General features: G+C 39.6%; 2 protein-coding genes across 2 annotated transcripts in view; one reads left to right on the forward strand and one right to left on the reverse strand.

The window, feature by feature from the left end:
* Positions 1-2,404, forward strand: part of RALYL (RALY RNA binding protein like) — a 231,740-nt gene extending 229,336 nt beyond the window's left edge. The window contains exon 10 of the mRNA XM_087961953.1: positions 1,164-2,404. The gene's annotated coding sequence lies outside the window, so the exon portion shown is untranslated. The remainder of the gene's footprint in view (positions 1-1,163) is intronic.
* A 52-nt stretch (positions 2,405-2,456) lies between these two features.
* Positions 2,457-8,509, reverse strand: SLC7A13 (solute carrier family 7 member 13). Its single transcript, XM_026689140.2, has 4 exons — positions 7,789-8,509; positions 5,642-5,773; positions 3,431-3,795; positions 2,457-2,718 (listed from the first exon to the last, which is right to left on the reverse strand). The coding sequence occupies exons 1-4, from the start codon at positions 8,507-8,509 to the stop codon at positions 2,485-2,487; spliced, it is 1,452 nt and encodes a 483-aa protein (XP_026544925.2). The 3' UTR covers positions 2,457-2,484.
* Between the last annotated feature and the right edge of the window lie 3,681 nt (positions 8,510-12,190).

Consider the following 12,190-nt stretch of genomic DNA (forward strand, 5'->3'; position numbering starts at 1 on the left):
AAGTAGCAGTGCTATTTGGTAGCACTGATGAAGAGCAAGCTTCCAAACGGAAGCTTTATCACCTTGGCCTTAGCTCCACCTGCGGGGTGAGGCTCCTCACCTCATCTATTTTGAACTAAAGGGGTGACTGTGAACAATTTCTACCACTGAGTGGAGGAAAAAGGCACAATGAGGGGTGAGGCTCCTCACCTCATCTATTTTGAACTAAAGGGGTGACTGTGAACAATTTCTACCACTGAGTGGAGGAAAAAGGCACAATGCTGAAAATTGCACAACAATGAAATTACGTTCAAAAAGGCCACTTGTTAGGCAAGTCAACTCGTGTTAACTTTGACACTCATGGGCATGTGTGAAGCAGCTGCTTTGTTTCCCTGTGTTTAGCTGTCTTCTATATGGAGACAGGTGCAAAACCTCAAAGTCATAAGAGATCATCCCATTCCCACATCACTGCAGTAACATTTTCTGATGCCCCAGGGTTAAAGCAATCAGTTTTCTTTAGTCATCTTACTGTGCATAATGCATAGTACTATTTGGCAGTGATCTCAACACATGCAATTAAAACAAGACAATCTGACAATGGATTAGCAAGTGTCATGTTGGTAGAGTTTTCCCGATTCAAAAAGAAGCAGAGAGAACTTTGACTCATCAGTGGGAAAGGCTCACATTCTTTCAGAATATAAATCATTTTGATTTTTAAATTTAAAAGTAGGACCATAGACTATAAAACAGCTTTCGAATGTCCAAATTATATATTTTTCACTTTTATTTTGCAAATTACAACCCTACGCAGATCTATGACCAAAATGCATAGATCTATGCAGATTATGACCAAAATAGAAATTTTATTGAAAGTACAACCCTCTGTATAAACAAAATTCCATTAAGTTCCATAGGCTTTCCTTCAGATAAATATACCAGTGACTATAATCTTCAATGATGTGCCTTCTTCCATCTTCTCATTCTGTATCAGCCTCCCCCAAACGTCTAGTCTTTCACTATATTAGGACCACACAAGGCCCATAATTCTCAGTCACAGTGCTATTTGCTGGTAATAGGCATCTTAACAGAATTGAAGGGCATCAGACATAGGTGTCCAGGTCAGATTGATATTGCTAGAATAGTGCCATCTGCTGGATATCTTGACAAGCATTCTCAAATTACAGGTATCTGAAAGCAAGGTTTTGCCCATGGATATTGTGATCTTTCCATGTTGGCCAGCAGGTTGAAGGAGTGCAAAAATTGTGCCTGGCTTAGAACTATGTGGAAGAGCATCTAAGACACATTTCAACTTTTAACAAAGGATAACAAAGTTGTTATTTAATGAAGGATTTGCTAAAAGTTGTTAAGGGCTTTAAAGATTTTTCTCCTTAATTATGTTAAAGGTATTTTCAGTTTTTACTGGGCAGATAATACAATCAGTTATATTCTTTTTCTTTTATGTAGAGAAGTAAAATATTCAAAAGAAAGGAAATGTGCATTGTAAAATCTATCTTGAGATAGTTTAATGTTTGTTGGATCCAAATGTTCTACTTTACTACTGCAACATTTAACTCATAAGCAGTTTAAATTAAAAAATAAAAACACATTTACAGACTAAGGAGGACCCTGCCCCTAAGCCCCCACCCCATTCCCAAACTCAAGTTTTACCAAGTTCTTCTTCATACAAGTAGTTAAAGAAAAAATGGGAATTCTTTTTCTCCCATGGTACCTGATTTAACTGTGATTAATGTATAAGCATTTTAAAGATATTACATACACACACTTTTTCAAGTGACTTGTTTAACTGGGAGGTGTCAGAAGAGCCAGACTACTGCTCACGTGGAGATTTTTTTGAGTCTTCCACTGCATCAGTGGTGGGATTCAATTTTTTTTTACTACCGATTCTGTGGGCATGGCTTGGTGGGCATGGCAGAGGAAGGATATTGTAAAATTTCCATTGCCTCCCCACTTCACTAACCTGATTTCCAGCTCTGTTCTCCTATGCAGGGCAACAAAAGAAGACCCAGCCAATCAGCTGGGACTCGGGAGGCAGAGAATAGATGGGGATGGGGCCAGTCAGAGGTGGTGTTTACCAGTACTCTGAACTACTCAAAATTTATGCTACCGGTTCTCCAGAACTGGTCAGAACCTGCTGAATACCACCTAAGTCTCCCAGACTCCAAGAAGGTTTTTCAGAGGATTTGGGAAAAAACTACAGCAGTATTTTTCATCTTTGGCAAGTTTAAAATGTGTGGACTTCAATTCCCAGAATTCCCCAGCCAGCATACTGGAAGTTGAAGTTCATGCATCTTAATGCTGCCAAGGTTGAAAACACTGAGCTATAGGGTTTATTCAGTCAGGATCTTTTGATGAAACAGCCATTCGTGTGTATGTGCATAACTACATATATTTCACCAACATGCATATTTTTTTTAAAAAAAAAAAGCAACACGGGAAATATCAGAAGCTGTTGCTGTGGTGTACAAGCAACATTTTATTCTGGTATTACTCAGATTTATAATTAGCAGGCGAAACCTCAAGCAACAGCTGCAGATAGCAAGTAATGTTATCAAGCCACTCAAAATGTATTCGAAAATGTATAAAGGGCAGGTATAAAAAAAAACCACCAACCATGAAAAGGAAAGCATATAAATACTGTACTTTCGGGGACCAAATTATAGGAACCAAAAATAAGAACAAGGAAATGGCCACCATTCCAAAGGCAACTGGTAAACAAACCTGTAAAATATAAACACAGAGTTAAGACAACAGGTGTTAAATAGATGAACAAGAAAGAAAGAAACGGAAAAAAAAAAAACATTTTATACATGGACATGAATGAAGTTTAGGCACAATTTTGCCGGAACTGCATTAGACAACAAATTCTTATGGATTTTCTGAGTACATAGAATCAACTGATGGTCACTAGGAGATACATAAATAACTCTGGAGACACTTTCTTTAAATGTGAGGCTTAAGCAATCATCTTACAATAATTTGCCTGAATTCACTCAATCTCGCATATGGCCCCTATATATAGTACCGAGCTGTTAAGCTATTTTTTAAAAAAGGTGAATTTCATGAACGCAAATCAGCATTGGCTGTGATGTTTTTCTTCTACATTCTCTAAACAGAATGTATTCATTGTACAAACACAGCAGAGCAAAGTTGGATGTGCTTCTCAGAATGGGGGAATGGAAACTTTGGAGAAACTGGGGACTTGTAATCAAAATTATCAAATCAAAATAAACACTGCTTGGATTAGATGATTGTGTGATCTCATTCAGTATAAAGGAGCTTCCTTTGTTTATCTATTCCACTGGTAAAATTGGCATTGGGCTTGCTTAGGGAGACCAACTCACCCTTCAAAGATTACCAGACCCAAACACTACAGATCCAACAGGATGCAAGTTAAACATTTAATTACACATTTCCATTACTTTCTATGTACCTTGTATGGCCTGTGTAGATCAGGCTCTCGATATCGGAGGACAATGACGCTAGTGCATGTTAGTCCAGTCATAAGCCAAATGGAGAATCCAAAATAATTCATTAAAGAAATTAGATCTGATGAAATGAGGAACGCAGTTGCAATAAGGGTGGACAAAATCATGGCTGGTGCTGGAGTAGAATGGTGGATATTAAGCATGGATACTACAATGGGCAACTGTCCAGACTGACTCGCGGAGTAGCTCAACCGTCCAAGAGTGAATACGCTGCCGTTGAGGGCACCAAATATAGAAATAGCCACAGATGCAGGAATTATCCAAGCAAATGAAGGGATCACTCTCTCAGCCCACCTGACTGCTACAACAACTGAAAGGAAATATCAGCATTGTTAACAGATTATGTGTAAAGGCTAAACAGCTTTCCTTAATATGTCACACATGGCTTATGTTAATGAACCTTAATGTTTTAGTGAACTTTGGAGAACAAATAAGATTTGGCTCCAGAGTACTGAAGCAACCTTGTTTGGAGTTGCAAGGCTGAATAAAGCTCAGTGATCCTTTACCCTTTCATAGCTCAAAGAAAGTGGTACCTGCAGTAGGTAACCAACATTAGGTAATTTGGCTGGAAGGGAAACCACCAGGTATTCTCATGTCTGGTCATTAGACTGACTTTTTTTAAAAATCCATTTTAAAAAATCAGCAATGGCAGAATACTTCCATTGTGTTGTCAACAAAAAAGACTTGTATGCAACTTTGTGTTCACTCAAAATCCTAGGTGGCTTGTGGGAAATTTTCATTACAGAGTTTCTATTTGAGGTTGTCCTGGAGAAAGCATCTGCTAGAATTCTGTATAGTTCAAGTCATGATGGCAACGGAATAGGATGACAAATAGAATGGTGGAACTGCAAGATCCAATTGCAAAGATGCAATGTATATATTGCAGAGAAAATAGAAACTAAATTCCTAGAGCTGTTTTGTAAAGCCTTCAACTGGACCAATTACATCTTTCATAAAACACAAATAATTTTTATACGTTATTACAGGCATGAAATTTGCTGAGCACATTACCAATCCCTGTCTTCTGGCGCACTATCAAACATGCAAAGCAATTAGTTTAATCCTTTGGCTTTGCTGCCCTCCCTCTTCAACATAATTATAGTAAGTGGGAAAAACATCTGTCAATCACACACACACACACACATATCACAGTAGGAAGGAGGAGTATGGATTAATCTCTAGACTCCTTCCTGAGTCCTTTTCAATTCCTTTCATAAAATTCCATGTAATAAATCAAGGTAAAAGAAAAATAGTTTGGAATCCTTAAGGGAGTCCAAGAGAATATAACCAACAGTTCTACATAGAATATATCATTCTAAGCATTCCAATAGATGAGAGACAGACAGACAACAAAAAACAAATGCCAGCTCCCCAATTCCTGTTATGTTTGGAAAACAATAAAGGAATGAAGTCTTGTCAACATTTAGTTGTTTGAGCCATACAGTGGAGAAGTGAAGGCAATCAAAACATTTGCAACACTGCTGGCTGAATAATTTAGTGCTACAGTGCAATTCTGAAAGACCACCCTTCAAGTTTAACTGAGGATGCATCATTTAACTGAGGGTGCAAAATGGTGACAAGCAAATACCCTTGGTGTGCAGAGAGATATGTGCCTACATAAACCATTTATAACCAGCTGAAGCAGGATTGGCAATACAAAACAAAAGGAACTCCAGTGCTAAAAACATCCCTCTTCCTTTCTTGCTGAAATATCAAGGGCCTCCACAACACTGTTCTACACAACACAGCTCCACAGGAAGATACTAGTAGAATGATGGCAGGCCAGCCTGACCGAGACTGTAGGAGAGGAGGTATGCCCCCCCTCAAAAGCCTGAAAGTGCTTAATAAACACCCCTATGCTTTCACCATCAACTGGTCATCTTATTTTACCTCCATTGGAACAGATGGACAGCTTTGCAACAACTGTTGTTGCACTGTGTTGTTAGCCAAGAACAATTTAAGCCAGTCTTGTGGACTGGAGATGCATTGAAATTGGTATCCTACAGAGGCAGTCAGAATATTTGTGCCACAATTTACTGCAAATGGATAAATAGTCTGTGATTCATCTCAGCTTATCCAGGGAATTCTTTGTTATATCTATTATAGGTGATATAATTACCGTTTGTGAATTAAAAATACAGACTCCCCAGCCATACCTGAGGAAACAATTTCCTGTGGTGTGAGAACTGTCAGATATGAAATGTTAACCAGCAAATAGAAAATAATGACTAAAGGAAGTGCAGTCACCACAGTCCAAAGAATGTTTCTGCTTGGATTTTTAATCTCCTCTGCAAGACATAAAATAGACATTACTAGAACATATCTATTCATACAGCAAAAAAATATACAATCCCAATGATTTACTAAAAACATTTTTTCTTCAATTTTTCTCAAACAAAAAAGGTTTCCTGCTTTTTCCATTTCCATTGGTCAGGTTATTAAAAGCAATTTGGAAACAATACAGAAAAAAAATTCAGATTCATGGACTCTGAAATGCTGCGAATAAGAAGCAGTGATCAATGCCCCCAAATTTACTACTTTTAGTCATCACCGTTTTTGTTGTAGTGGTTTAAATTTGATTTCAAATCAAATATCATAATTAATAATTTATCACTGCTTTGTCTTGAACAGGACAAGACAGGACAGGACAGGACAGGAAATAAATGAAGAAACAAATTTAAAAATGTAAATTGTTTCTCATGCAGAGCATTTCTATTCTATTATTGATCTATTAGACTTTTTGGCTAGCTTTACCTAGTCAATTCAAAGCAGTCAACAAAAGTTAAAATACAATCCACAATACCTAGGGGGGGAAATAAAAAAATCACAATGAAAGCTAACAGAATGGTTCTGAGATGCAGCCCAGTGGTGGGATTCAAATTTTTTTTACTACCGGTTCTGTGGGCGTGGCTTGGTGGGCACAGCAGGGAAAGGATACTGTAAAATCTCCAGTCAGAGCTGGAATTTGCCGGTTCTCCAAACTACTCAAAATTTCCGCTACCGGTTCTCCAGAACTGGTCGGAACCTACTGAATACCACCTCTAATGCAGCCATTGTATTTTACAAAACTAATCTGCATCTTATGATGTTGGCAGTGATATATCTACTTGTTGAGTTATTCTTAAGGAGATTGATCCCTGCCAGAAAAGAACTACTAGATCTAATCTCCCCTGAAGACCTCCAGTTCCTGTCCTGTTTACATTCCATGAGTTTCTTCAGTCTTCCTAGCAACACCTGTAATCAGGTGCAAATCTTAGGATGAGTTTCACATCTCTTTGAATCCTTTAATCTGTTTTTCATACAGAAATATAATCCCAGTTATCAGGCTTCAGCAATTTTCCAAAATCCAGTCTCTTAGCCTCCGACACTGACATAAGGCTACATAGAACTGGAATTTTGAGAATGTGTTGTGAACATATTGGTTGATGGAGCATGCTCACTTATAATGATGTGTCACCCTGAGGATACAGACAGCTGCGCAGGACTGATTTCCTTCAGCGCTACCATCCTCTCTAGCAAGGTGCTCTTTACCACCTATTTTATCTTTGCCTTTTTTAGGCAGATGTGTACATTTGCAGTCAAAGAACTGCATACAAATTATATACTACAATCACTCTCAGAAATAAAGATGAAACTGAAAGTTGTTTCTTCACAACATGGATTTTTCCCAATTCATTTAGAAAAAGAATGTAACGGGATCAGGATTAATAAGAATTGGCCTACTTTAGACTCACAGAACTGTGTGAAAATGAACTGCTTATGTCATTATGGCCAGGTAAACGGGGCCGCATTCTGAATAGTTTAAGTTAAATGGGAGAATGGGTTCAGTCTGAGAGCTGACTGGAGTAACAAGAAACACATCCTTTTTTTAAATGGAGAAGATTGAAGAAGGGGCATAAGGAAGGTAGAGCAAGTGTCAGGCAGGCAAAGTGAGGTCAGGGTGGGTGGCATGGCATGAGCATAAAGTGGCTGGGGGAGAGTAGAAGGGTGGAGGGGACTTACCTCAGCAACTTGCAACCTTTCCCTGCTGGCTTTCCAATTGACTTACTGGGGAAGTTGGCAGGGATGTTTTCAAATGACAATCACGTGATCATGGGGTCTGCAACCATCATAAATATGATCTGTCAAGTGCCCAGATCATAATCACATAACTGTGGGAATGTTAGAACAGCCAGAACTACAATTTGTTCAGCATAACCTCAAATGGTCATTGAATAAAGAGTGGTAACTCAAGGGGTTAGCTGTAGTCAGCATTTAACTGACAGCACAGCAAGTGATTTGACAAAGAAAATGGAAGACATACCTGCCAAGTAGCTGAGTGACCACCAGCCACCATATGCATACAACCCTTGGAAAAATGCTTCTGAGATCTGCACAGCATCTGGAATCTCTGCACTGAAAGCATTTTCGAATCTGGCTGTGTTCTTTTTCTTTCCTCCGATCAACAGAATGATTCCACCGATTGCAATCATGGAGAGAGCCATCATCTTGAGAAAGGTGAAAACGATCTGCACCCAGGCAGCCATCTTGACACTTCGCCCATTGAGGATCCCAAGGAACCAGAGAATAGCCAATGCCAAACATTTCTTCGCCAGTTCAGGAGCTGGGCACTCACCATAAAAAGGTTGAATGGCATATTCGGCAAACAACAAGGCTCGAGCAGCATTCGAGGCTGGTCTATGAAACATGGCTGTCCATAAAAAGATAAAAGCCACTGGAGAGCCAAGGGCTCTTTTTATGTAGCTGTACTCCCCTCCTGAAAATGGCAGTGCTGTGATTAGCTCTGCATAACAGAGAGCACCCATCAGCGAAATGATACCAGAAGCAGTCCAGATGATTAAAGATACACCAACATTGAGCAAGGAATATTTGAGCACTCCCGTAGGGGAGACAAAAATCCCTGCACCTATAATTGTGCCTACTATGAAGCTAACTCCCTCTAAATAGCCCATTGACTTTTTAAGATGGATCTTGTTTTCATTGGTATTTGTGTCTTTAGCCTGGTTACCTTGGTCTCTCCCCATGGTTTCAGTTTTCTTTTGGTGCTTTTGAGTGAGCAAGAGGGTAACCTGAAGACTTATGCCCTTCCCTTCTTGAGAGCAAGCGATTTCAGAACTCTGTTTTTTTAACTTTAAAAGGGAAAAGGGGCTGATGATTAACCATGTCTTTTCAAAAGAGACGGTCAAGTTTTGCAAAGAACAATTAACTCAATCCGTGGGTTTTCTGCACAAATTCCAGTTGTGCAGAATCCAGTTCCACTGGGTTTTTGGAGAGTTATCAGCTGGTGATTATCAGGCAGACCGATTCCTGAAATTCTCCACATAATTTCTGTCTAATATACCATTGGACAGAACCATTTCTACCATTGGAAGAAGAAGAAAAACAATGTAGAGAAAGCCCCCAAATTATAGCTTCTGGAATGCTAGCAGCTCCATTATGGATTGTGGGTAGCATTCTGAGCCTCAACTCAATTTCTTGTAGGAATATACTGATGTGGGGTGGAGGGAGGGTAATTCTTCAGCATCCAGGACATTTTATAATTCAATCTTACTTTTTGTGGCTTCTCATTCTACATCAGACTGGATTTAATTCTATTCTGTTTTGGGCAGACAAACAAACAGAGTCCCAAGCTTCTTTACATAATTTCTGTCCAATGTTCCATTAGATTGCACAGAATAAAAGACTATCTGAAGCACAGAATGTTAATTTTCCTCCTACATATTTTACTCAAAGTCTGCTACCAAATCTAAGTACCTGGTTAATCAAAATGAAGTGCTTCTCAATGTTCTCCCCAGATTACTCATTAAATGAAGCATATGGCCATAAAACTTTGCTGGTTCTTTAATCATTTAGCAAACTGTTACCCTGGACTGACGTGATGCTACAACTCATTCACGTATTCAGTTTGTCAAAAAAAAAAAAAAAAAGCCCAAAGAAATTTCATCTGCCCAAAGATTTCATCTGCTGGCCTTTGATCTTTTAAAACTTTTAAAACGAAATTGTTCACCAGCCATTTTTACTGTCTTTATTCCCCAATCACATACAAAAAGTCTTTGCTGAATGACCACTTGTTCGGTCAGTGAAGTTACAACGGCACTAAACAAGGAGACATTTATGCAGTCTTCAAAGCTGTGGCCATCATAGTATCCCGGCAGTCACAATTGCAATTCGGGCACTATGATGGTTATAATTTCTTGTGGTCACTCAGTGGTGGGATTCAAATTGTTTTACTACCGGTTCTGTGGGCATGGCTTGGTGGGCGTGGCAGGGGAAGGATACTGTAAAATCTCCAGTCAGAGGTAGGATTTGCCGGTTCTCCGAACTACTCAAAATTTCCGCTACCGGTTCTCCAGAACTGGTCAGAACCTGCTGAATACCACTGAATACCTGCTGAATACCACCTCTCGGTCACATGATCACTATTTGAAGCCATCATTGCCAGCTTCTAACAAGCAAATTAAATAGTCACATGATGTCCTGTTTAACATATGGAGTTTGCTAAACAAATGTACTTGAACTGTTTTTGTAAGTCAAGTGGTTTTTCTGTTTTTGTTTTGCTTCGTGACCATGTTGTTTAGGAATGGAGTTTCCTGTCCCAATTATGATCATTAACTGAGCACTAACTACCTGTTTGTGTTTACAGGTAGTCCTTGACTTGCAAGCATTAACAGTACTTCAAAGTTATAACAGCCTGGAAGCTGACTTACCCCTATTCTCAAAGGTATGACCATCACACATCACTTCTGCAGTCACGTCCTTGTAATTCAGGGTTTGGCAACCAGCTCGCATTTATGACAGTTGCAGTATCTTGCAGCCACATGACTGCAAGTTGCAACCTTCCTAGCTAGCTTCTGACAATTAAAGTCAATTTGGAAGCCATATTTGCTTAATGCCTGTGTGATTCAGTTAATATATTCTATAGATTAACAACTGTAGAAAAAATAGTTGTAAAATTTGATATAGTCATGTGATAATTTATTTCATTGCTTATCAAATAAAAATCTGGTCCCAATTGTACCCATATGTTGGCAACAACCTGTATATTCAAGCCAAGTTAAGTTCCCCTTAACTTAATAGTCTGTATGCATCTTATAAGTATTACCTAACACAAAGGCCTATTACAATATTTCTGAGTGTACATGGAGAGTGTATGCTGTATTTTCTCAAATTACATTGTAGGCCAAGCCCATGAAGCATAAAATACGATACAAAATGCCATTAAAGCCAAACTGACAGGCTTACTTTTGCAGTCTAAGCCAGGCTTGTCCAACCGCGGCCCACGGGCCGCATGCGGCCCAGGTCGCCTCATAATGCGCCCAACGCCCACCCCAACCTTCATGAAAGATCCAGCAAGGAGGAGGAGGAGAGGCAGGCGCGAGGCGGGCGAGGCGAGCAACAGAAAAGGCGGGCAGCCGCAGCCCAAAAGTCCTGCCCCGCCACCTCCTGCTGTTGCCGCCACCACTGCCACCGCTGCTGCTTCTGCCCCGCCGCCGCTGCTGCTTCTGCCCCCCGCCGCCGCTTCTGCCACCGCCACTGCTGCTTCTGCCCCGCCGCTGCTGCATTTGCAGGAGAGGTAGGCGCGAGGCGGGTGAGCTTTCTTCCCCCTCCCCATAAAATAAATAATTTTTAATAAATAATTAATAATAAATAATAATTTTATTTAATTTAATTTAATTTAATTTAATTTAATTTAATTTAATTTAATTTAATTTAATTTAATTTTATTTTTATTTTATTTTATTTTATTTTATTTTATTTAATTATTTATTTAATTTAATTATGTGCGGTCCAAACCAAATTTTCATCTTCTAATGTGGCCCAGGGAAGGTGAAAGGTTGGACACCCCTGGTCTAAACTCTCCAAATTGTTGGCAGTAGATGTTTTTCTATAAAATGCACGCCACTCTCAGCAGTTTAGCATTGTTTGGATGCTTTTGAAACAAACACAAGCGATAGGCAGGCAGCTGGGCTGACAGCCTTTTCGTTCACCTTTCTGCCTAAATGGGTTCTTTGAGACAACATGGATGGAAAATTCGGATGAAATACAAAATAAATACAAAAGCTGTTTTTGTAAAAGATAACAGATGTAGCATAAACAAAGATTTTTGGAAGGACTGCATTTCTTCATGCTTGGTTTAAGCAATAATAGATCCAAAAAAGGTCTTATTTATGTACCACAGAGACTTTTGCCTCAGGGCATTTCAGAAAGTTCACACAATTCCTCAGCCTGGAACAACTTAGATCTTGTGATGCAGAATCTATGACACACGTCGACAGTGACATGCCAAAATGTTTTGGGTGACATGCCAGCATTCACCAATACCCAACAACTATTCTTAATAGCATTTATGTATGATATCTGAATTCCATCTAAGAATGCCGGACTCTCCAGATAGGCTCATGCCAGAGGTGGTATTCAGTAGGTTCCGATCAGTTCTGGAGAATCGGCAGCGGAAATTTTGAGTAGCTTGGAGCATTGGCAAATACCACCTCTGACTGGCCCCGCCCCCATCTATTATCTGCCTCCCAATTCGCTGGGTCTTCTTTTGTTGCTCTGCACAGGAGAATGGAGCTGGAAAGCAGGTTAGTGGGATGGGGAGATAATGGGGATTTTGCAGTAACCTTCCCCTGCCACACCCACCAAGCCACGCCCACAGAACCGGTAGTAAAATTATTTGAATCCCACCACTGGCTCATTCTCTGGTG

The sequence above is a fragment of the Notechis scutatus genome, chromosome 3 (genome assembly GCF_049901735.1).
Source record: "Notechis scutatus isolate UNSWTSFEM ecotype Mainland chromosome 3, rNotScu1.2, whole genome shotgun sequence".
Taxonomy (NCBI): domain Eukaryota; kingdom Metazoa; phylum Chordata; class Lepidosauria; order Squamata; family Elapidae; genus Notechis; species Notechis scutatus.

Bases quoted from the DNA above. Each gene is read 5' to 3' on its own strand.
- SLC7A13 (XM_026689140.2), bottom strand. From the start codon at position 8,509: ATGGGGAGAGACCAAGGTAACCAGGCTAAAGACACAAATACCAATGAA. The intron at 3,796-5,641 runs GTATGGCTGGGG...ATTTCCTTTCAG, and splicing joins ACAGGAAATTGTTTCCTCAG to TTGTTGTAGCAGTCAGGTGG. The intron at 2,719-3,430 runs GTACATAGAAAG...TATATTTTACAG, and splicing joins ATCTACACAGGCCATACAAG to GTTTGTTTACCAGTTGCCTT.